Genomic DNA, 26,863 nt, shown 5'->3' with positions numbered 1-26,863 from the left:
GTACTGCCTTCCATATCCCTCTTGGATACATCCCATTTTCCGGCCAAACCAGACCATGTGCAACACCCCAAACACAACGCAGCTCCTTCCTGCCTCCCAGCCTTTGCTCCCCTTCTTCTCCCTCTCACACACAGCCTCCCCGCTCACCTGCTGAAATCCTGTTCACTCCCACTCAGGCCTCGCAGATTCCTCTCGGCTACAGGATGAAAGATTTGCTCCTACCCACTTCTTTAGCTCTTCACACTCTACCTCTGGCCTACCTTGCTTCATATTTAGCTATTTACACCCACAGGGGTCTCCTACACTGAACAAGGAACACCTTGATGGCGGGGAAAGAATCCAAAGATCCGCAAGTAATTCATCTTTACAAATACCAGGCCCTCCTCACACAGTGCTTTGCGCACAGGAGGCGTCTGAAGATGATTACTGAATCTGTAGAATTCACTTTCACTTGATACCAAAAGGCAAAGTAGGAAATGAGAGACTTTCTCATTCTCAACAAAACCATGCGACACATACATCCAAATGCTGGCCATCCTTGACGGCACAGGCTTCTTAGTCACCTGGGGCGTATTTGGCGGCACCCGGCACTCACCTGGCCTTCCTCCTCCAGAGGCGGACGTGGCCTAGCTGGTGCCAAGTGCGGTTCAACCATCGGGAAGACTAATATTTGTCAACATGCTCTTGATCAGAAAAGCAGAGACTGTTCGTCCGTTTTTCCAAAATGACATTGTAAACTCAAGTTTTAGGAGGAAGCAGCGAACCAAGAATTCAGCTCTTTTCCAATTCTGGCAAGATCCTACCCAGAGCACCCCTTGTGTCTGGATAACGAAAACGTCACACAAAGCTAGCTGCCAAATGTCCCTCTGAGTTGCCACCTCACCTCTCTTTAGTTTTATACACTTCGCTAAATCAACAGACTTGGAACAAGACTGTTTTTACGAACTCTTCTCACCAGTGTTAATCTCGCCTGAATGCTACACAGTCCTTCAAAGTAATCACCTTAGAAATCAACGCCTTCGGGCTTCCCTGGTGGCGCAGTGGTTGAGAATCTGCCTGCCAATGCAGGGGACACAGGTTCGAGCCCTGGTCTGGGAAGATCCCACATGCCGCGGAGCAACTGGGCCCGTGAGCCACAACTACTGAGCCTGCGCGTCTGGAGCCTGTGCTCCGCAACAAGAGAGGCCGCGATAGTGAGAGGCCCGCGCACCGCGATGAAGAGTGGCCCCCGCTCGCCGCAACTAGAGAAAGCCCTCGCACAGAGACGAAGACCCAACACAGCCATAAATAAATAAATAAATAAAATTAAAAAAAAAAAAAAAAAAAAGAAATCAACACCTTCTACTGTCAAATGTTCAGAACAGCTTTGGGATGCTATTAGAACTGATTTCAACGTTATTTAGAAGCCAAACCAAAAAAATTAGTCTCGTCATCTCATCAGGCACACCTTTTAAGTGTTACTTTAGAGCTGTCTTGGGTGTGCACATGCTGGAATGTCTTAGGGGAGTCAAAGGCTGGACAAACCCTAGTCTAAGCGTACCATATGGTAAATGGTTTAAAATACCGTTTTATATCAAAATTAGCAAGGCTCTATTATGGAATAGAATACCATGTACACACAAATGTTCAAGAAAAAATCAGAAATTTAAGAATAATGTTTCAGAGTTGCCACAGGCTACTTTGTACTAGGCTAGGGAATATGTTTTCATTAAAGAGACTTCAATTAAAATGTTTAAGAAATGAAGCCATGGTGACTTCTGCTAGCTAAGCTGAAGCTGCTTCCCACATCCACAGCACTACTGACAAGGTCTGCTGGGTTATTTAGGGAGTGGCTCAGAGTAGCTCAGAATGTGAGCTCTGGAACCAGATGGCCTGTGTTCAAATGCTGCTTTCGACACTTACTGTGTCACCCTGGGAAAATTATTCAAGCTTTTTAAAACTGAAGAGTCCTCATCTGCAAAAAGTGGAATAACAGCATTTTTCCTCATAGGGTTGCCATGAAGATTACATGAGAGAACACCTTTAAAATATCTGGAACAGCACCTGCCCTCAGTGAGAATTTAATGACCGTTAACAATTATTGTTCCTTAACACTGCTGCTGACTCTTCAGATATGTGCTATTTAGGGAGATGGTATGTGTGTGTTTGTAAAATATATATAAAAGCCATTTTAAGTAACCTTACTTTTTTTCCGGACTATAATAGTGTCTCAGGCCTGATCAATCGAAGACCACCAGGGTCACTGTAGTCCAACAGCCTCAGGTTTACTGACCCACTGCCATGAGCAAGAGGACCCAGGGGACATCTCCCCAAACAAAGAAAAAGATAAAGTTACTACTGGATGCTGGGAAGGGTGGGGTGTGGATGAAATTTAAATGAAGCAGCACTGTGACAGGCTCAAAGCGGGGCTTGTAAAGTGGTCAATTTCAGATGGATATAGGGTTCCACTGCCTTGGAAACTACAAAGTTAAGATAAATATGGGATGCTGAGTCCAGAAACCCCTTATCTGCAGCTCTGCATCTGGATTAAAATGAGACTGCTTCTCTGTGTCAAAGTGACTGAAATCCTCCAGGCAAGAAGAGGATGTGTCATTCCTTCTGATATAATTTCACACAGCAAAGTTTCTGATAGAATTTAGAGAGCATGTTTCTCAGTGAATAAGAAAGCAGTAGTCACTAAGCGAGGAGAATCATTATGACATTTTACAGCCACTGAATATATCTGGAAGAAATATTGTTTCCTGTTAACTTGGTAGCTGGTTTTAGTGTCTGTTATCCCAGCCTGATAAACAGACAGGCAGATTTTACTTTCTCAGTCCGAGCCAATTTTTACTTTCTCTAAAGCAACATATGCTCTTCCAAGAAAATGGGAAAATACACAAAGCACAACATTCAAAGTTAACTACTATTAACATTTGGTATACCTTTATAACCTTTTTTCTATGCGAACACAATTTTTTTTGTTTTATAAGATGGGATTTATGTTAATAAATACTGGCTTAGAGCCTTTTTAATTTATAAATGTAGAGTTACTATCTTCCGATATTATTAAATATTCTGATGCAACATCATTGTTACACGGCAATCCATTGTATAGATGAGCCAAAACCTTTTAAACCAAACCGTTATTGTTAGACATTTAAATTATTTAGAGCTTTTCTCTATTTTAAATAAAATTACAAGAAACATTCTTGGAAAAAATCTTTCCATGTAATCATGGTCATTTTCTTAAGATAAATTCTTATGAATAATGAATGTATCAAAAAGTGCACACTTTGTATCACAAAAGTGTATCACAAAATACACACTTTGTGATCTTTGTTCAGATTATAAAAACTGTAACAGAAAGGCCATAATTTCTACTCCTACCAGCAGGACATGAAGTTGTCTATCTTCCTACACGCTTGATAACACTAGGTGTCAAATTTTTAATCTTCACCAATATTATGAACAACGAAAAGTATATCATTTTAGCTTTTATGTCTGAGTACTACTGAGGATAACAAGGGCCTGAGCTATCTTGTCAGGAGGCATATTTAATGGTATTCAGGAAGTGGCCGGAGCTGTGACACAAGCAGGGGAAACATTTTCAGTTAGGGCTTGGAGGAGTAAGAGGCTCTTTCCACTAAAGGGGCTTTTAAACCTGTTTTCCACTTTTCTAGCATGCAGAAGGCAACCGATCTCACAGAGAGTCTAAGGCACGTTTCCCAGCCTTTTTCCATTCGTGGCACACACAGCAAGTGACAACATCTGATCAGGACACTGGGGTGACCAGCCATCCCAGGCCCTACCCAGCCACCTCGTGGGCTGAAGAGACCGGTCATCTCTGAACACCCACGCACTGTACTTGAGTTACACCAGCTAGAAAGTTCTGCACCAGAGCAGCCTGAGGAATCCCGAGTGTAAGCAAACACATACACACACACACACACACACACATACACGATTCATGTTATATATACAGAAAATAATCTGGTAATATATATACACCAAGTATTCACAGTTTTTATCTGTCTGCAATAAGTGATTTCTATTTTCTTAATCTTGTTTATATCTTTTAATCTTCCTAAAATAACTACCATATATTCATTTGCTAGTTCCCAGAGCCTACAGAAATTACATGTTACAGAAGCGGCCAAAGCTTTGTCACCACAGGCCAGCTGGTGCCCTTTAGTTAACCTCAAGAAAGCCAAAGTTTTCTCTCTGTTGCCTGTACCTAGTTTCTACTTGTGTTCCTCATATTTTTACATCAGCTATTAATATAGTTATAAAGTATTTATAGATGTATGTTTAGCACCACTGCAGTATGTTCCATTCCCAGTCCTTACCTAAAGCATTTTCATTTAGAATGGTTCATTTAGAATGGAATATCATCTTCAGTTGCCTAGTTTTATGTTCCATATCTAAAGTGTCCTAATGACTTCTTATACATTTTGAACAAAGTTTTTCTGAAGGAAGATATTGTCGTCTCAGCTCATCCATTAATCCTACTCAAGTCAGGACGTGAGGGTGTTCTAGCCTGCTCCTGACAACTGTAATTTTTTCAGGTCTTACTGGGAGCCTAGATGTCCCGCATTACACACATCATCTCATTTAATTATCACAACAACCCTATGCAGTAGGAGCTATTTTCTCCGTTTCACAGTGAAAACTGAGGCTCAGAGTGTAAATGACTTGCCTGAGACCATGCACTTTGCAAGCAGTGAAGCCGCAGTGCAAACCAGGTCTGTGAAACCCAGGCCTGCCGGACCCTTGAGCCTGTGTTCATGGCCAGGGTCTGCCGTGGTGCTTGACCGGTCACTACAGGTTGACTTCTTGTGCTGCTAACGCTCCTCAGCCTCTAGAAGAACTGCATTTCTGTCAAGCGCAGGGGAATCGAAAGACAGAGCGCGCGTTGCCGCTACTCAGTGCTGGGCTGAAGTCAGCTTGCGAGGCCTATGCCAGCTCAGGAGAGCTGGCTGTTGCATTTCAGCAATTAAGCCCATCATTATTAAAATTAAATTACACAAACCTACCGTTTTTTAAAAGTAAAAGTACTCAAAACTCATCGTTTCCTAATAATTTCATTCATTTTACTATTACCTATGTTCGAGGTTATTTATATCCGTTCCACCACCCTTCACTACCACCCTTCCACCAGCCTTCACTACCTTTTTTTTTTTTTTTTTGGCTGCACCAGGTCTTAGTTGCAGCACGCGGGATCTTTGTTGAGGCATGCAGGCTCACAGTTGTGGCATGCGGGCTCACAGTTGCGGCATGTGGGCTCACAGTTGAGGCATGCGGGCTTCTTAGTTGAGGCATGCAAACTCTTAGTTGCAGCATGCAAACTCTTAGTTGCAGCATGCAAACTCTTAGTTGCGGCATGCATGTGGGATCTAGTTCCCCGACCAGGGATCTAACCCAGGCCCCCTGCATTGGGAGCGCGGAATCTTACCCACTGGACCGCCAGGGAAGTCTCCAGCCTTCTCTACTTGTGAACCATAAAGTTCTTTTCTGTTGAGGAGGTACTCAGCACCACAATTTTTGTCTTTGTCTTTTAAAGAAACAAGCAGTACCTATTGACCTCACCCCTCCCTCAACTCTTCATGTTTTAAGTCCAAGAAGCACCATCTCTGGCCTCCCTCCACCTCTCACTCATTCCTCTCCTCTCCTCTCCAGAGAGGAATAAGCTTTTAATCTGATCACAGAGTAGGAGGAACTGGGCCTGTGAAGCACAGCCCTTCTGTTCCCCTTCCTCTTAAGGGCATGTGTTCTCTGCCTCCAAAGGGCAGCCAGCAAGTAGACTGCACCTACCAGGGAGACGAAAGGAGGGAGCAGCGGGGACAAGGAGAGGGATTCCGACCCAGCAGTAACAGGTGGGAAAGAATGTCTAATTGTGAAACTCAGTTTCAGAAAGCGCACTGCCTGCATATATAAACTACATTGTCCAGGATCTCCAGTAATAAGAGTGATACTGTGGTCTTCATTTGCCTTATTTCTTGACCCTAAGATGGGTCAGACTTCAGGATGGAGAGAGGACCACTGCTATTCATTAGGCCTCCTCAAACCCCAAGATGAAACACTGCATCCCAGTGGGCCACTAGGAACCGCCCAGTCTTCACAAAGAAATTAAATCTATTTGGATCCTTAGTCTAATGATCATAAACAATAACAATAATAGTATCAGCTAACAATTAGGAATATACAGGTCCTGGGCCAAGTGCTTTACATAAACTGACTTGTGGTCCCAACTGTCGTTCAGAAAGCAGGTAACCCTTTACACACACCTAACACGGCACCAGTGCTGCTCTAAATGCAAGCACATGATGAATTCTTTCATTTCAGAGACATCATAAACTTCTTCATACCAAAATTCCCCTTCTCGTATCAAATTTTACATTGCTGCCAACACTTACTTGTCTTTCCTCCTAAATGAAAATAATCTGTGTCCTCGGATATGTTTAACTTCCACCTCTGTGCCCTCTGCTATTTCTAAGACACTAGAAGCAGTTATATTCTAAAGTCAATGTACTTTTATTTTTCATAAAACTGAAAGATCTTTTAGAACACTTTTCATAGGCAGCCTCACATTTTAATGTGTTTTTTTAAAACTAAATTTATATTCATTTATTCTTTTCATAAAAATTTGCCAGGCTTCTGTTTTACACTTACGAATTTCCATCTCCCTGTCCACCCACACGAGCCTTCCTCAGCAGTTCACACGTGCTCAGTGATTTCTGACACGCTGCAGTAGGTTGTCTTAGGTATGCGTGATTTCTTTTTTCTTGTTCCTCTACAATGTAATCCTATTTTACTGCAAGATTCACCTCTTCAGAATCAATGTTCAAAACACTGCACATTCAACTAATTTAAGTTCTTCTACACAGAAGCATGCAATTTTAAGAATTTTAATACTTTTAATATTATCCTCATGTGCAAATGCACCTAAGCTGATTCAGAGCTGAAAATCCACCCCCTTACGATATCTAGAGAAAAAGTACTAAGCGACCCCCTCTGTAACCCATTGTTAGGCATGATCTCTTAAGTTAATCCATTCATTACGCCCATTGCCTCTTGCTTTAGTCTGGTAAAACTGAAAAACACCACACCAACCTCAGTATGTGCCAGATAAAAGGTTCCCCTTCTCTTCTCCAGACTAAATAATCCTTAATCTCTTTAATTTTAAACCTTTCGTTCATTATTAGAATTTCCTATCTATTTTTAGGTGCTCCACAGTGCTCTTTCAATGAGGGTCAGAAGTAAACAAATACAGAACTGAAAACTCTAATAAAGATTTGGGCTGGTGGCAAATGAGATTCTGGCAGTGACAGGCTGCTCTGATTTTCTTTCTTACTACTTGTTTCTCTGGCAGTCTGTCACTGCCTTAATAAAAGATGACGGTACTTCGGATGGCATTGTTCCCCATGCAAGGATTAGTGCCTGCAAAGGCTCACGTACAGTAGATAGAGAGTTATCTCCACACTTGCAGAAAATCCCACAAGGCTGGGGTCGTGTGTCACTGCTGTTCTCTGCCCACCTGGCTAGCAAGTTACCCAGCTTTACATATGGGGTTTGAAGTCAGACAGACCTGAATTCAAATCCCAGCTCCGTTACTTATTAGCTTTGTAATCCGGGGCAAGTCGCTTTCCTCTCCTCAACCAAATAATGAGAATCACAGTACCTACTTCACATGGTGGTTGTAACAATCAGATGATAATTATAAAGAACCTAGCACCGTGCTTGACACATATCAGATAGTTAACAAATGGTAGCTTAAAAACAAAGAAAGTTTTCCTTTCTTGAGCATTTGCTTGGCATCTCTTTAACCCTGGCAAATGCCCAGTCCAGGGAAGCAGTCATTTCTCCAATGCCTGTGTGGGAAGCAGTGCTATCCTGCCTCACTATAACTACAAAACATGAAGTACTGTAGCAAAAACAGCTATTTGCCTCTTCCATACCCATTCTTTTTCCTCCTTCAGTAATAGAATCCTCCATTTTTAACGAAGCCTAAGGGTGCCCAGAATGAGACTACTTGCTTTTTCTCAATTGTTTCGACCAACGAAACATAAACAAAAATGTCATGTAGCAGCTACCAGAAATTTCCTTAAAAGACAAGCAGTGCAGGACCTTGGCCACCATGTTTCCCTGCCTCCATCCCACTTCCTGGGATTAGGGTATGACGGATGGCATCCTAGAGAACATCCTGAACCAGGAGGACTCCGGAATACAGGATGGCAGAGCAGTGAGCCAGGGGGAGCCTGGGTCCTTGAGGAAGGCGGGGCCCCGTACCAGCCCTGGACTGGGTACTGCAGACTTCCCTTAAGCAAGGAGGAAGAAAAACCCTCTGTACTTTGACAAGGCATCATTATTTTGTGGGTTTTCTATAATTTTCAGCTGTATCTAATCCTAACTAATATAAGTACAGTACCTCCAAACTGTTCACGGGGTTAAACCAGTGGCTCTTAAGCAAGGACAACTTTGTCCCCCAGAGGACATCTGGCAACGTCCAGAGACATTGCTGGTTGACACAGCAGCGCAGGTGCTACTGGCATTCAGTGGGTAGAAGCGCTAGGGATGCTGCTTACATCCTGCAGTTAACAGAACAACTCCCACAACAAAGGGCTGTCAAGCCCCACGTCAGTTTTGCCAAGGCTGAGAAACCTCGGGTTAAACACACCTCTCAGGAAGGTCAGTGATAAAATGCCCTCTGTTCATTACAGTAATCATGGCAGAAGAATGAGGCGTCCTGATTAGTCAGTATTCTCCTCAACAGAGTTACCATATATCTCAAACAGTAATAATCAGTTTTCAAAGAATCAGAATATAATGAATCACATGACACGACATCTAGCCGAGATGTCAGACTGGCAGCATGTGAAAGCACATTACGTTTAAAAGAGATTCTCGGTGCATTAACTGCATTTTATAATCACCTGGGGAACTGAGGCCCCAGATCCCCTCTAGACCAGTTACATAAAAGTTCCTGGGGCTGAAGCCTAGGCATCTGTATCTTCCATAGAGGACCAAGTAATCTTCATCAGGGTACTGTTCACAAATGCGCTGAAGAACTACAGAATGCAGGCAGTCCTGGATGTGCCAGATTCCTGGACCACGGTCTGCCTACTTCTTTACAAGAGGTTCCACTGGGGCAAAACCTTTCACTGCTCCTTTGCTTAACATTCACTTTGACTCCTGCTTTATCGTCAAAATAAAGGAACACACAGTCCTTTCTCTAGTACGGCTGTGACGTGGAGTTTCACAAATGGATGCACCTAGACTCTGAACACTGCTCTGCCTTCCTTGACGGTGGCCATCACCCCCACAGCCACACCAGGTGGGAATCTATTCAGCTGCCCTTTAACATCCTGCATCAACATGACACTCAGATTTCTGGCTCCTCTTTTGTTAGCAGAGTTGATCACTGCTCCTACTAGAAGACCCAGAAAATTCAAAATATTAAACCAGTCTAGCTCCCATATCCTCATTTTGACATCCTGGATGCCAGAAAAGGAAGTACCTCAAAGGGACAACAGGATATCAAACTGTAATGTTTTAAAGCCTGGTTGATTCTAACATACAGACAGGGTTAAAAACCACTAACTCAGGCCATCTTGAGTTGAGTGTCCCATGAGGAGCTTCAGCACACGTCCCGAGCTGAGGCGTCAGCTCAGCCGTTTCACGAGGAACTCTTGCCTGAAGGGCTGGGGGCAAGGCCTCTGCACAGGGTCCGCTACGAGCAGGTGAAATAGACTAAGCACAAAGGGAAAAAAGGTGGAAGGGCTAGGCCTGAAGTGAGATTGCCAGATCTATGTCCTTTCCAGATGAAATGTGGATCCTCTAGAAACAGGAGGTGTGAAGAGAGGGGACCTTCGAGATGGCGGAGGAGTAAGACGTGGAGATCACCTTCCTCCCCACAAATACATCAGAAATACATCCACATGTAGAACAACTCCGACAGAACACCTACTGAACACTGGCAGAAGACCTCAGACTTACCAAAAGTCGTGTGGCTGACAGGGTCTTGGTGCTCCAGCCGGCTATCAGGCCTGAGCCTCTGAGGTGGGAGAGCCGACTTCAGGACTTTGGACCACCAGAGACCTCCCGGCCCCATGTAATATAAATCGGCGAGAGCTCTCCCAGAGATCTCCATCTCAACGCTAAGACCCAGCTCCACTCAACGACCAGCAAGCTCCAGCGCTGGACACCCCACGCCAAACAACTAGAAAGACAGGAACCCAACCCTACCCATGAGCAGAGAGGCTGCCTAAAATCATAGTAAGTTCACAGACACCCCAAAAACACACCACCGGACGTGGTCCGGCCCACCAGAAAGACAAGATCCAGCCTCATCCACCAGAACACAGGCACCAGTCCCCTCCACCAGGAAGCCTACACAAGCCACTGAACCAACCTTACCCACTGGGGGCAGACACCAAAAACAACGGGAACTACGAACCTGCAGCATGCAAAAAGGAGACCCCAAACACAGTAAGTTAAGCAAAATGAGAAGACAGAGTAATACACACCAGATGAAGGAGCAAGGTAAAAACCGAGCAGACCAAACAAATGAAGAGGAAACAGGCACTCTACCTGAAAAAAAATTCAGAGTAATGATAGTAAAGATGATCAAATATCTTGGAAATAGAATGGAGAAAATACAAGAAACGTTTAACAAGGAACTAGAAGAACTAAAGAGCACACAGACAATGAAGAACAACACAATTAATGAAATTAAAAATTCTCTAGAAGGAATCAATAGCAGAATAACTGAGGCAGAAGAACGGATAAGTGACCTGGAAGATAAATTAGTGGAAATAACTACTGCAGAGCAGAATAAAGAAAAAAGAATGAAAAGAATTGAGGACAGTCTCAGAGACCACTGGGACAACATTAAATGCACCAACATTCAAATTACAGGGGTCCCAGAAGAAGAAGAGAAACAGAAAGGGACTGAGAAAATATTTGAAGAGATTAGAATTGGAAACTTCCCTAATATGGGAAAGGAAATAGTCAATCAACTCCAGGAAGCACAGAGAGTCCCAAAAAGGATAAATTCAAGGAGAAACACGCCAAGACACATATTAATCAAGCTATCAAATGTTAAATACAAAGAAAAAATACTGAAAGCAGGAAGGGAAAAGCAACAAATAACATACAAGGGAATCCCCATAAGGTTAACAGCTGATCTTTCAGCAGAAACTCTGCAAGCCAGAAGGGAGTGGCAGGACATATTTAAAGTGATGAAAGGGAAAAAGCTACAACCAAGATTACTCTACCCAGCAAGGACCTCATTCAGATTCAACGGAGAAATTAAAACCTTTACAGACAAGCAAAAGCTAAGAGAATTCAGCACCACCAAACCAGCTCTACACCAAATGCTAAAGGAACTTCTCTAAGTGGGAAACACAAGAGAAGAAAAGGACCTACAAAAACAAACCCATAACAATTAAGAAAATGGGAATAGGAACATGCATATCGATAATTACCTTAAACGTGAATGGATTAAATGCTCCAACCAAAAGACACAGGCTCGCTGAATGGATACAAAAACAAGAACCATATATATGCTGTTTACAAGAGACCCACTTCAGACCTAGGGACACATACAGACTGAAAGTGAGGGGATGGAAAAAGATACTCCATGCAAATGGAAATCAAAAGAAAGCTGGAGTAGCAATTCTCATATCAGACAAAATAGACTTTAAAATAAAGACTATTACAAGAGACAAAGAAGGACACTACATAATGATCAAGGGATCAATCCAAGAAGAAGATATGACAATTGTAAATATTTATGCACCCAACATAGGAGCACCTCAATACATAAGGCAAATGCTAACAGCCATAAAAGGGGAAATCAACAGTAACACAATAATAGTAGGGGACTTTAACACCCCACTTTCACCAACGGACAGATAACCAAAATGAAAATAAATAAGGAAACACAAGCTTTAAATGACACATTAAACAAGATGGACTTAATTGATATTTATAGGACATTCCATCCAAAAACAACAGAATACACTTTCTTCTCAAATGCTCATGGAACATTCTCCAGGACAGATCATATCCTGGGTCACAAATCAAGTCTTGGTAAATTTAAGAAAACTGAAATTGTATCAAGTATCTTTTCCGACCGCAATGCTATGAGACTAGATATCAATTACAGGAAAAAAAATCTGTAAAAAATACAAACACATGGAGGCTAAACAATACACTACTCAATAACCAAGAGATCACTGAAGAAATCAAAGAGGAAATCAAAAAATACCTAGAAACAAATGACAATGAAAACACAACGACCCAAAACCTGTGGCATGCAGCAAAAGCAGTTTTAAGAGGGAAGTTTACAGCAATACAATCCTACCTCAAGAAACAAGAAACACCTCAAATAAACAACCTAACCTTACACCTAAAGCAACTAGAGAAAGAAGAACAAAAAAAAAAAACCCAAAGCTAGCAGAAGGAAAGAAATCATAAAGATCAGATCAGAAATAAATGACAAAGAAATGAAGGAAACGATAGCAAAGATCAGTAAAACTAAAAGTCAGTTCTTTGAGAAGATAAACAAAATTGATAAACCATTAGCCAGACTCATCAAGAAAATAAGGGAGAAGACTCAAGTCAACAGAATTAGAAATGAAAAAGGAGAAATAACAATTGACACTGCAGAAATACAAAGGATCATGAGAGATTACTACAAGCAACTATATGCCAATAAAATGGACAACCTGGAAGAAATGGACAAATTCTTAGAAAAGCACAACCTTCCGAGACTGAACCAGGAAGAAATAGAAAATATAAACAGACCAATCAAAAGCACTGAAATTGAAACTGTGACTAAAAATCTTCCAACAAACAAAATCCCAGGACCAGACGGCTTCACAGGTGAATTCTATCAAACATTTACAGAAGAGCTAACACCTATCCTTCTCAAACTCTTCCAAAATATAGCAGAGGGAGGAACACTCCCAAACTCATTCTACGAGGCCACCATCACCCTGATACCAAAACCAGACAAAGATGTCACAAAAAAAGAAAACTACAGGCCAATATCACTGATGAACATAGATGCAAAAATCCTGAACAAAACACTAGCAAACAGAATCCAACAGCACATTAAAAGGATCATACACCATGATCAAGTGGGATTTATCCCAGGGATGCAAGGATTCTTCAATATACACAAATCAATCAATGTGATAAAACATATAAATAAATGGAAGAATAAAAAACATATGATTATCTCAATAGATGCAGAAAAAGCTTTTGACAAAATTCAACACCCATTTATGATAAAAACCCTCCAGAAAGTGGGCATACAGGGAACTTACATCAACATAATAAAGGCCATATATGACAAACCCACAGCCAACATTGTTCTCAATGGTGAACAACTGAAACCATTTCCACTAAGATCAGGAACAAGACAAGGCTGCCCACTCTCACCACTATTATTCAACATAGTTTTTGAAGTTTTAGCCACAGTAATAGAGAAGAAAAAGAAATGAAAGGAACCCAAATAGGAAAAGAAGAAGAAAAACTGTCACTGTTTGCAGATGACATGATACTGTACATAGAGAATCCGAAAGATGCTACCAGAAAAGTATTAGAGCTAATCAATGAATTTGGTAAAGCAGCAGGATACAAAATTAATGCACAGAAGTCTCTTGCATTCCTATACACTAATGATGAAAAATCTGAAAGAGAAATTAAGGAAACACTCCCATTTACCACTGCAACAAAAAGAATAAAATACCTAGGAATAAACCTACTTAAGGAGACAAAAGACCTGTATGCAGAAAACTACAAGACACTGATGAAAGAAATTAAAGATGATACAAACAGATGGAGAGATATACCATGTGCTTGGATTGGAAGAATCAACATTATGAAAACAACTATACTACCCAAAGCAACCTACAGATTCAGTGTAATCCCTATCAAACTACCAATGGCATTTTTCACAGAACTAGAACAAAAAATTTCACAATTTGTATTGAAACACAAAAGACTCCGAATAGCTAAAGCAATCCTGAGAAAGAAAAACGGAGCTGAGGGATCAGGCTTCCTGTCTTCAGACTGGCACAAAAACAGAAATATAGATCAATGGAACAGGATAGAAAGCCCAGAGATAAACCCACGCACATGGTCACCTTATCTTTGATAAAGGAGGCAAGAATATACAGTGGAGAAAAGACAGCCTCTTCAATAAGTGGTGCTGGGAAAACTGGATAGCTACATGTAAAAGAATGAAATTAGAACACTCCCTAACACCACACACAAAAGTAAACTCAAAATGGATTAAAGACCTAAATGTAAGGCTAGACACTGTAAAACTCTTAAAGGAAAGCATAGGCAGAACACTCTATGACATAAATCACAGCAAGATCCTTTTTGACCCACCTCCTAGAGAAATGGAAATAAAAACAAAAATAAACAAATGGGACCTAATGAAACTTAAAAGCTTTTGCACAGCAAAGGAAACCATAAACAAGACGAAAAGACAACCCTCAGAATGCGAGGAAATATTTGCAAATGAAGCAAATGACAAAGAATTAATCTCCAAAATATACAAGCAGCTCATGCAGCTCAATATCAAAAAAACAAACAACACAATCCAAAAATGAGCAGAAGACCTAAATCGACATTTCTCCAAAGAAGATATACAGATTGCCAACAAACCCATGAAGGGATGCTCAACATCATCAATCATTAGAGAAATGCAAATCAAAACTACAATAAGGTATCAGCTCACACTGCTCAGAATGGCCATCATCAAAAAATCTACAAACAGGGCTTCCCTGGGAGCACAGTGGTTAAGAATCCGCCTGCCAATGCAGGGGACACGGGTTCAAGCCCTAGTCCGGGAAGATCCCACGTGCCGTAGAGCAACAAAGCCCACGTGCCGCAACTACTGAGCCTGTGCTCTAGAGCCTGCGAGCCACAACTCCTGAGCCCGCGTGCCACAACTACTGAAGCCCACCCGCCTAGAGACCGTGCTCCGCAACAAGAGAAGCCACCGCAATGAGAAGCCCACGCACAGCAACGAAGAGTAGCCCCCGCTCGCCACAACTAGAGGAAGTCTGTGCACAGCAACGAAGACCCAACGCAGCCAAAAATAAATAAATAAATAAATAAAATAAATTTTTTAAAAAAAATCTACAAACAACAAATGCTGGAGAGGGTGTGCAGAAAAGGCAACCCTCCTACACTGTTGGTGGGAATGTAAATTGATACAGCCACTGTGGAGAACAGTATGAAGGTTCCTTGAAAAAATAAAAATAGAACTACCATATGACATAGCAATTCCACTACTGGGCATATACCCAGAGAAAACTTTTTTAAAAAGACACGTACACCCCAATGTTCATTGCAGCACTATTTATTATAGCCAGGTCATGGAAGCAACCTAAATGCCCATTGACAGACAAATGGATAAAGAAGACGTGGCACATATATACAATGGAATGTTACCCTGCCATAAAAAGGAACGAAATTGAGTTCTTTGTAGTGAGGTGGATGGACCTAGAGTCTGTCATACAGAGTGAAGTAAGTCAGAAAGAGAAAAACAAATACCGTATGCTAACACATACATATGGAACCTAAAAAAAAAAAAAATGGTTCTGAAGAACCTAGGGGCAGGACAGGAATAAAGACGCAGACGTAGAGAGTGTACTTAAGGACACAGGGCGGGGGAAGGGTAAACTGGGACGAAGTGAGAGAGTGGCATGGACATATATACACTACCAAATGTAAAATAGATAGCTAGTGGGAAGCAGCCGCATAGCACAGGGAGATCAGCTCGGTGCTTTGTGACCACCTAGAGGGGTGGGATAGGAAGGGTGGGAGGGAGACACAAGAGGGAGGGGATATGGGGGTGTAAGTATACGTATAGCTGACTCACTTTGTTATACAGCACAAACTAACACAGCAATGTAACGCAATTATACTCCAATAAAGATGTTAAAACAAACAAACAAACAAACAACCCACTAACTTAGTATACCTGAAGGACGCATTTCTAGCTTTATAATCCTACTGTGAAAAGATCTCATGCTCGCTCAGAGAAAACAACAAACTACTGCAGAACTACAAATAGCACCTTTAAGGGTTTGTTGTTGTTGTTGTTTGTTTATTTTTAATGCACTCCAGCCTGGCAGAGCTGAATGACTATTTCCTTTAGAAAATATTCATCTAACTCCCAAATATGTATAAAATAAAAGTGGATGGTTTCACTTAGTCTAAGTAAGACGCATTCCCTGGCTTATGCAGCCTACCCCAAAATTTTACGGAGAGCAGTTTGAAGATAATGACCTAAAACCCTAATAAAGTCAGAGGGCAGAGGACTCTCACTGTACCAGAAAAACAACAGAAGAGTTGAGACTATGATTGAAGAAAGCAGCTCCATTCGTGCTATGTGGCTGATAAGCCTCATCAACGTGGGTTTTAGACAGAAGTCTGATAAAAAGCAACTCTGCCGGTCAATACGAGTGAGCAGAACTGACCCTTAAAGAGAGGGCAATTTTTTTTTATCAGATGAACAGTAAGTAGCCAAGTAACAAGATAATCTATGCAGCATCACCTACTCTTTGAGCAAAAAGATCAATCTCTGCCATCACAGAGTTGTTCCTGGTAGCCTCTCTAGTGCAAGAAGCAGGGAGTAAAAATTAGTCCTCAGGTCTGTGCCCCAGATACAACGGATAGGGACAACCACCCCAAGGATAAAAGATATACCAGTGCCACATCAAAGAGAACTACCTAAAATGTCACAATAAAGCAATGCCCAAGGAACTGTCTCGTGGTCACAGGTCCAGGAAAGATGCCCCAGGACAATGCATTGTTTAACCAAGTATACAGAGAGCAACTCTGGACGTGTGTATCTGTCACTGACAAAAATGCCTTTCACAGTATTTTCTCCTAAGGTTCTTTGCCAGGCGTGTTGAGGAGACTATACATTCTTCAGGATTACGATCCCAGAGCTGATGTTGCCAGGCACATTTGACTCTTTGAAGAAGTTCATGCCCCTTGTTACAAGAGAATTTTGCAGCCTGTCTAAAGGAAGTTATCAACATACTTCCCAAGATTTACATGAGGAACTGAAAGCTTATAAAGGGATGGAGGTCAGAAGAATAGGTCATTACATCCACTTAATTAAATATATACATATACTTATATCAAAAAGACACATGAAAATGGATTCTTTGTGCTTCTAATAGACAAGGCACTTTAAGAGTTTGATTGTCTAATCACCAAAGTACCTCCAAGTGTTCTCCCCATTGAAACCTAGAGTAAGGTGTTTCTAACAGTAGGGTGGAGGACACAAAAGAGAAGACAATATGTGGAAAAGGAATAATGCACTAAATGAACACCCCTTCCTGGTGTCTGTACTCCAACACCGCTTGTTGGTGGCAGGTATTTAGAGTGAGGGGAGGTGGTGAGAGGAAGAGGTTAGGAACCTGCAACACTTAATTTTAGTCTCATTTATCAGCAGTCACTGATAGTACTGCTGAAGATGCTCAATGATCATTCAAAAGGCATTCTTCAAAGTGCAACAACCCAAATCTTCCACTAACTGATAAATGGATAAACAAAATGTGGTATATTCATACAATGGAATAGTATTCAGCCAAAAAACTGGAATACTGATATATACTACAACATGGATGAACCTTGAAAACATTATGTTGAATGAAAGAAGCCAGACACAGAAGGACACATATTGTATGATTCCATTTATATGAAATGTCCAGAATAGGCAAATCTACTGAGACAGAAAGCACATGAGTGGTTCCCAAGGGCTGGGGGGAGGAGAAGAATGGGAAATGACTGCTAATGGGTATGAGGTTTCTTTTTACGGTGATGAAACTAGTCTGGAATTAGTGGTTATGGTTGCACGGCCTTTGAATACACTAAAAACCACGGAACTGTCCACTTTAAAATTGTGAATTCTATGGTATGTGACTTATATCTCAATTTTTGAAATAGTCATTCTTTAGTTCAGCTTTTCTACTTCCCCTTAAGTCTCCCAGCGCTCAACAGAGGGCCTGCTTCAGTGGGACCCCCAGTGGGCTACCCTTCAGTGTTGCCCTATTTATGAGATCGAGAGGAAGTGATGTCAAAAAGGATTTAAGTGCCTATACTGTTTTTGTTCCACCACATATGAGAGGGAAAGGGGAAAATGATTATGCAGCACTTCTAGCGTAATCTGCTGCCACACAGGGAGGGCAATCCATAACACTCCGTCTGCGACAAAAGCAGGCTGTCCAATCGTCCTGGGACAGTAGATACCATGCTTCTGTTTTTCTAAAAGGCAGTTCTTGCTGAGCTACTCCTTTACCTACTCGATGACAAACTGCCAACATTAAGACAGTCATAGTATTTCAAATAGTCTGGAGACTTTCGCTAGCACATTTTAAAGAAGATAAACCATTAATTCTTACCAAGATCCACTCATCTTATAATACAGGAACTGTGCTCAGATAAAAAATGACAGATGGTGCTGGAGTACCAATAGCTGATCATTCAAAATAATTAGTTCTGATCAAAAAATGTCTTTTGGCGTCTTTTTGTTACACCATTAACTATGTCACCATGTGTGCAGTGCTGGAATCTTTTGTTTGGTTCAGAAAATAGAACACTCATCCACAAGTCTGGAAGAAGAATGAATACTGATTCACTTGAGTATCTGCCACTACTGATTCTAGATTGTTATCTTAAACTTCCTTGGAGTTTTCAAATGGTCCATGTCTGACCTTATTGTGGAGAGACTGTCTGGCAGGGGAAAATGCTGAGGAATTCAATGCACCCACAATTTATCAACATGAGGTATCACCTGCTCATAAACAGTCTTAGGAGGAAATCGTAATTCCATGGAGGGTGGTCATCACATTACCTTGGTCACACCACACACAGCACATCTGGGAACAATATTATAAAAGCACCAGGCAGAGGAATATTAGAGTATAAGTTTGAACAGCGTCTCTAGAACCAGAGCTTGGTGTGTGTGTGTTGTTGTGTTGAGAATTTTAAGGCGACGAGGAGGCAACAAGGGTGTCTGACATTGTGGGCTCTTTCACTTTCTGTGGAATGACACTTTAAAAGGAGTCAGAGGAAGCCACAGTAAGGATGATCTTTGAGTAGATGTGACCTGTAAGCCTCAGGTAACAAACTTGGAATATTGGCTCTTGGGTTCTCTATCAGCTCAAGTGTCACAATTATGAAAAAGGAATTTCTAGATTCAGACATAAATAATCACAAATCTATAATAAATAAGTACCATATAGCCTATTCAAGATTATGAATGGAAAGAGAAACATGATTAAAATCTTCAGAGACTGTATCTCACAAGAATTAAATTACTTGTAAACAAAGTCATACAATCGAACCCATCATTATACATTTGTGGGACCCAGATTAAGATACAGCACAGTTTACGAGAACACAGACGCATCCACAGTGTGTGCTTCTTAGAGGGTGTATTATTCAGATTAGAAAATGTAGCAGCATAACTCACTTTAATGTTGACCCTGGTTCAGGGGCAAATGTGGCAAGTCCAAAGCCCTCAAACAGTGCAAAGACCCAATTTCAGCCAATATTTTACTTTTCCGTCAGAGACTTACAAAAATTACCTATCAGAAGCAAAACTGACAGGCCAGCGTTTCCTTTTTTCCCATGCATGCTTGTCTGGGGACACTAAAACAGAAGGGTAACTAGAGAAACAGAAGCCTAGAAAATCCACAAACTACACAATACTATATAATCATACTGTATATGCATAACCTGTATTTTAAAAATTAAAAATAAACACACACACTCACCCCTAAAAATATCTCAAGTACTGTAAAGGAGACTGAACTCCCCTATAAATTAGATTCCTGGGGTATATTTCAAATGTGTTTTCTCAAAACAATTAGTCAAGAACCCTTTATTCCCAAACCTGGGCCTCTGTATTTTCTAAGAAAAATGAAAATCAACACAAATGGTCTACATTGTAATTTTAAAAACACAGCATTGGGCTTCCCTGGTGGCGCAGTGGTTAAGAATCCACCTGCCAACGCAAGGGACATGGATTTGAGCCCTGGTCCGGGAAGATCCCACATGCTGCGGTGCAACTAAGCCCGTGCGCCACAACTATTGAGCCTGCGATCTAGAGCCCACGAGCCACAACTACTGAGGCCCGTGTGCCACAACTACTGAAGCCCACACGCCTAGAGCCCGTGCTCCGCAACAAGAGAAGCCACCGCAATAAGAAGCCCGCGCACCGCAGCGAAGAGTAGCCCCCGCTCTCCTCAACTAGAGAAAGCCTGCGTGCAGCAACGAAGACCCAACGCAGCCAAAAATAAATAAATAAAAAATTTTAAAAAAATTATCCTTTAAGAAAAACCCAAAAAAACAGTATTTCCTTCCAATGCTTTTCCAAGGTAAGCATCTGAGCAGTTACGCAGGTTCTAACAACTGAACAGTTTTCTATTATAACCTAATTATTTGAAAAACATGATACTTTGAACGAATTCCACTGCCAAGGGAGAAGATGGATAAATTTTGCTATTACTGGTTAGTAAGTTTTATGGACTTCCTTTATTTCTGCTTCCCTGACAACCACATTTTTTTTTTTTTTACCTAACTAGGTAGAGGAGTATAATCAGTAGCACGGTCATGCTATAATTAAAGACCAAATACCTTAGTTGCTTCAAGAACTCGACATCAGAGTTGCTGTTAATAAGCTTGATGAACTCTTCATAGGAGGGAGCATAGGTGTAGGCTCTCTTGTGATGTTCATTCATCTGTTCTCTGTGCTCCAACTGGGCAAGCAACATCTGGTTAATGTAATCTGGATTACTAAGTAACTCCACTACTGGCTTTAAGACTGTGGGACAGAGAAGAGAGCACCACTGAAAAGGGTATTCTCCTTTAAAGGAATTGCTTTCATGTTATATAAGTGAAACTACATCTGGGAAACATTTTAAAACTACCCAGATGGGCCACAGACACACACACACACCCACACACAGCTACCCATCCCTCTGGGTTTGCTACTAGTTAATGGCTACAACCAAGTGGTCGTTTTAACAAATGAGTTACATGTAAAAGAATAATGAAAGAAAGCCATTTGGAACCCAAGTTGTTAGCAAAGCTATCAAAATTAAGTACATTCATTTTTTTCCTTTGATTTCTTTTATAAGGCTCAATATGTTTTGTCTGCCAAAAGATGAAAGTTAACATTCTCCCAACTGGTGGAACAGACCTCAGGGAGGAAGTTGTTAAAAAAGTCAATGACACTATGACAGATTCATCCTACTAACTTTAGGTTAAAAAGTTCCCCTTTTCTCTGTGGTTGGCTGTATCAGCTAATGGGTACAGCTGGTTAATACTGAGATAATAAATGAGATATTAAATCACGGCATATCAAACACAACGTTATTTGTTTGAGATTCTGAGATAGGAAAAGTTTCTCTTAGATGATATTTTCTTCCATTTTTTCTTATCCTAGCTAAGCATTTCCTTGGATACACTTTTTTTCTAATAATCACATTATTTTGTGGTACAGTTCCTCTTTTATTTATTCTAAGTTACATACAGGCATTGTCAATGAATACTGCAGCAAAGGTATTTTAAGCAAATGCATACTAGAGTTTGAGTATAGATAGTCTTTCATAAAGCACATAACTGGCCTGGGTAACTCAAAATCTATCCCAAATGGATACTACACTGTGGTGGGCATAAGGACTGGTTATCCATTATAAACAACAGAGTGGACTATGTATTTGGTAATATGTTATATAAAACATCTGTTTATCACGTAGGGCCAAGTGATGCCTTCTTTGAGTGACATTTAAACCTGACCTTTTGAAAATACTTTAATTCCCGTATGTCCCACAGTATACAAGGTCTGCATAGGTGTCATATAAAGTGTTATCACACTCGTATGTAGCACGTTAGCTTGCACAAGTATCGCATTAGTAATATCAATTACTTATGAAAGTCTACCTTTTGCTGTGAGAATTTCTGCGAGCATTATGCGTAAGCTGAGAGACTGGACATCCTTTGAGGGGAGGAGACAAAACACCAGAACCCGAGAACACGTTTGTAGAAATCTTACTTCATCATCTGAGTTCCTCAAGAATGCATGCAACACAAAAGGCCTCGGCTGTTCTTCATGTCTGAAAAAAATAAATACATGAAGAGAGGGAAAGGGAAGGAAAGACGTTTCTAGAAACAGTTTGGTTATGTACCATTAGGTAAAAAAATATTTCAAATGGGCAACGCATCAGTTTTAATAACTATGCCCACTCTTTGACTATATCAACAGTCAATAATTTTCGCAACCACAGACTAATCTGGAAAAATGCAAATGAATGGCTTTTCGGGATTTCCAACCTTAAGTAGCATCAACCCTCATACACGACTCCCAAGTCACAGCAACAATCTAGAAAGGGGTGAGTAGCTCTTTAACTAGATTATTTTTAAGTCTCCTAGCTCTCTCCCTAAATGTGATCTATAGCTTAATTTTTCCAAAAAAAAAAAAATCTAACAAAGCATTAAACCAGGGTCAACAGGGCTTCCCTGTTGGCGCAGCGGTTGAGAATCTGCCTGCCAATGCAGGGGGCACGGGCTTGAGCCCTGGTCTGGGAAGATCCCACATGCCACGGAGCAACTAGGCCCGTGAGCCACAACTACTGAGCCTGCGCGTCTGGAGCCTGTGCTCCGCAACAAGAGAGGCCGCGATAATCAGAGGCCCGCGCACCGCGATGAAGAGTGGCCCCCGCTTGCCACAACTAGAGAAAGCCCTCGCACAGAAACGAAGACCCAACACAGCCATAAATAAATAAATAAATAAATAAATAAATAAAAATTAAACTTTAAAAAAAAAAAAAAAACCAGGGTCACCAGATCCCGGCAGCATCCTTCTGTCAGTGTGGATCTGCCACTTGTTTACTCCAACTCCTAGTACTTGCCTCTGGGTTCTCATGCCTTGAGTGAGCAAAAGGACATTAACCTTCAATACAGTTCATACGTGCAGTATTATTTAATCTTCCCACCTACATCGAGAAGTAGGTATCATCATCACCATTTTATAGATGAGATTATTAAGGATCTGAATGATTATGTGAAGAGTCCAAAGCCACAGAGGTAATAAATGGTAGAAATAACTCTCAAGTCCTGTTCTGTCTGACTCTCAAGTCCAGACTCTTTAACGCTACACCATAATCAGAGATTGTTAAAGTGAAAAGGAAAAAAATTTCAGAAATACAGAAGAAACATGTGAAAACAAGCATTATTTTGTGCCTTAAACAACATGCCTATGCTTGACCAGTAAACAAAATGCACAGATTGTAAAAAGGAGGCTGTGAAATTAAAGATGCCATTGATGTAACAGCATAAAAACAATCATTTTTAGATTTTCCTGAAACATGCTGGAACAAGACAGATGGGGCAAAGGAAGAGGAAGCAGAGGCAAAACTTAAGTGTGATCTGGATTGGCTTAAAGCAGCCAACAGAACGTCAGCTGGGAAATAAATACAGGCTGACCGGAAAACCACCTCACACAATTGCCTAACAGTCAACCAGAGGATGTGTTGCTTTTATTAATGCAATTTATTATTCTCTTGCCTGAGAGTGGCCAACTCAATCGGGTTCTTCCTGGCTGCCACAGTCATTTTGCAGCCAGTGGAAACTTGTACACCAACAGCGATTACCAGGGCGAGGGCACTGTTTACCTGGGGCAGGCAAGTATCGAGATAACCATCGAACCTAGGTTTCTGCCAGTCTCACTGTGTGATTTGTAGAAGGTGATGCACAATCAGATATTAGATCCCCAGCATTCACCTCCAGGGCACGATCATCTATATGCAAAACACCAGTGACCTAGTGGCACTTTTTCAAATATCCATAATCTCAGAGAACAACGGTAGATTTTTTTCCTTTAATAAGAATCATCAACTAGAAGCTCCTAGGCATAGCCTAAATCTACCCTTGGCACAAGAAAACTAGAATTCCACAGGAAAGGAGCTTCTAAAATGGAATCAATTCTCTGTTTCTATTATTCTGATGCTTACTCATCACAATACCTTTATATTATCCACAAAAGCAGTAATTTCAGAAGCTGGTAAATAAATGTCTCAATGAAAAATATACTCTCATGTTGAAATCAGATAATCATAAAAACACTAAATTTCTCTAACCACTTGCTCTTCTCCCAAACCTAAATTCATCAGTCTCCTAACTGGAATAAAACAATGATCTGAAATACTGTCCTCTAGGGACTTCCCTGGTGGTCCAGTGGTTAGGACTCCACACTTCCAATGCAGGGGGGCACAGGTTCCATCCCTGGTTGGGGGGGCTAAGATCCCACATGCCGAGCAGCGCGGCCAAAAAATAATAATAATAATAAAATACGGTCCTCTATTGAACCATAATTTAAATACTTTAAAATGAGCTTCCACTGAATTCAAATAAATCTTTGACAGTATCCACCAGGCATATATCACAGCAAATTAGGTGCTGTGTGGGATTCTGAACACTCGGAAGCAGAAGCTAAGCTTTTGAGACTCCACAGAGGTAACCCAAGAGTCCTATTTCTCTGCTTTCCTTATAAGTTCACATACCCCCTTATTGGAAGTTACTTTCTCTAAAAACAATGGTTTTCAAAGGGTGGTCTATATATAGGCTCCTGTGTGTCCCCAAGACACTTTCAGGGGATCTGTGAGGTCAAAACCATATTCATAGTAACACAAAACATCCATGTGTCTTTTTCACTCTCCCAAGTTGTAGTGGAGTTTTCCAGAGGCTACGTGATGTGTAGTGACATCATCACTCTGATGGTAAGTGGAAAATGTACTGTGCATTCCTACACTTAAAAAATGTCTCAGTTTAATATCTAATACGGTAAGTACGGACTGTCTCAGTTTAATATCTAATATGGTAAGTATTGACAGATAGGATGAGTGTCGAGCTGGTAAATGTTCAACAACTGGCTCTCCAAGGGGGAAAAAAGCTCCGATTAGTAGCATTTGCCGATCTCAAGGTGTAAATACCCACGCCATGGCCAATTACAAACCGACAAGGCGATCATCACTGACCTCAGAGTTGACAGATGTGCACTGTCCGCTCCCGCACCCAGCACAAGCCAGCCCTGGGACACCACGGCTCTAACCCGCTTAAACAGAAGCTCTTTCAGGTCCTTGATAACTTTTATGAGTGTAGAGGGACTCTGAGGCCACGAAATCTGAAAACCGTAGCTCTACAGGAATTTTTTCAAACCGTGGGTTGTGACCCACAAGGAACAAAATAAAATTTAGTCTCAAATGCCATTTTTTTAAAAAATGGTAAAGAACAAAAAATATCAAAGTTTTCACAGGTACTGAGCATTATTTGATGAAACTGCATCACAATATAAAATGTATTCCTGGTTTTATTTTTAAAGTTTGCAAAAAACATTGGGGGCAGCAAGCTGGAAAAGAACAGGCATATGGCGGCCCTGTGGATTCTGGCCGCACGAACCTGAGCCGGGCGGACATGGGGAGAGAGGACAACTTGTGGGAAGAGGCGGCACAGCCAAGGACAGAGAGCTGCTGCTGCACGACCCACCGCCCTCGGCGGCCAGGCCCCAGAGCAACCTCACAGGCAGGAAGGGAGTACTTTCTGACAGAGCCGCGAGACAGGGCTTCTCAGAAGAATGCGAGTTACCACCTGCCCGACGAGGACGCCTCTGCTTCCTCATCCCCTGACGTATTTTGCAAATACTTTCTCTCGTCCCAACAGTAGAGGCAGAGCGGTATCAATGAGAAGAGGCCACGGGAACAGTGGGGAGCCCGCTCCTACTCCAACTGAGTCCAGATCCAAACAGGCAGAAGGCTACTTATTGCAATAAGACTGCTTTTTATGTCCCAGTTAGAGGTGCTATGAGTCATCGTACTGTCACTCACACAAGAGTAAGACAAACACTTAAGATCCTGTCAGCAAACCTAAGAGAATAAGAATTTGTTATGAGCACAGAAAGGCCTTGTTGAAGTCTTCTTCCATAGGCAGAGTCACCTCACAGGCACAAACCCTTCCCGTGTAACAGAACAAAAGGCTAACAAGCCTAAATATTAGCAATTTTCACACTGAAAGATCTTCTCTAATTACAGCCCACATGCTCCAACACTGAGTTCCTTTTAAAAATCAATTTTCAGGATATTGTGATGCAACAGAGCTCTTAACACAGGACTCTCACACACACAAAAATGAACTTCATTTAAACTTTCCTGAAAACTGAAAACTCACTGACACTCTTCAGAGTGTAAAGCACTATATTTAAATGTTCTGTTTCTAGGTACCCTTAATACTGTCTAAATAAATTCATGATAGTGCTGCTGGCTCCATAAAATTCATTTCACTGTTTCAGTTATTGACAAAATCAAACAAGTCTATAAAGTGGTTTTCTATTAAAAAGTTTTTTTTAATTTACTCTATCAGAACATAATTATCCCCCCAATATGTCTACATTTCCAGCCAAGTGCCAGCAAGAGGATGAATATGCCAGAGTTTTGTTTGACTTCAACCACTTTCTCAATAAGGAAAATATTTTACTGGGAATGAAGGTGAAGGGGAGGTTGTTCCCATTGTAACAGTTACCTGGCGTTCGCCGCCTTCAGGTCACAGAAGTGAGCGAGTAAAGCTCTCACGACATCATTGCAGACAACTCTGACCACGTCCACGTGGCTCAGCCTGTGGCGCAGCTGTCTGGCAACTTCCCAGAAGTCCTCGGAAAGCAGGTGGTAGAGCTGCCCCTCGTCTCTGCTGAGGCTTCCATACCAGGACAGGATGTAGTCTCTGTAACTGTAGTCAAACACTACCGGAAAGAGACAAAGCGACGCGTCAAACATGGGTGAAAGCAGCA

The 26,863-nt window shown here is 41.4% G+C and overlaps 1 protein-coding gene across 7 annotated transcripts in view; it reads right to left on the bottom strand.

The window, feature by feature from the left end:
- Positions 1 to 26,863, bottom strand: part of SNX25 (sorting nexin 25) — a 113,065-nt gene that overhangs the window by 55,337 nt on the left and 30,865 nt on the right. For all 7 annotated transcript variants that reach the window (XM_068532294.1, XM_068532290.1, XM_068532291.1 and 4 more), the window contains exons 3-5: positions 26,599 to 26,815; positions 21,970 to 22,142; positions 20,662 to 20,848 (exon numbers count right to left, since the gene is read on the bottom strand). In XM_068532294.1, coding sequence (XP_068388395.1) covers positions 20,662 to 20,848; positions 21,970 to 22,142; positions 26,599 to 26,815 — 577 coding nt within the window. The remainder of the gene's footprint in view (positions 1 to 20,661; positions 20,849 to 21,969; positions 22,143 to 26,598; positions 26,816 to 26,863) is intronic.

This window comes from Eschrichtius robustus, chromosome 21, assembly GCF_028021215.1.
Source record: "Eschrichtius robustus isolate mEscRob2 chromosome 21, mEscRob2.pri, whole genome shotgun sequence".
Lineage (NCBI taxonomy): Eukaryota > Metazoa > Chordata > Mammalia > Artiodactyla > Eschrichtiidae > Eschrichtius > Eschrichtius robustus.
The sequence above is the reverse complement of the archived record's forward strand: the minus strand, read 5'-3'. Positions and strand labels throughout refer to the sequence as shown.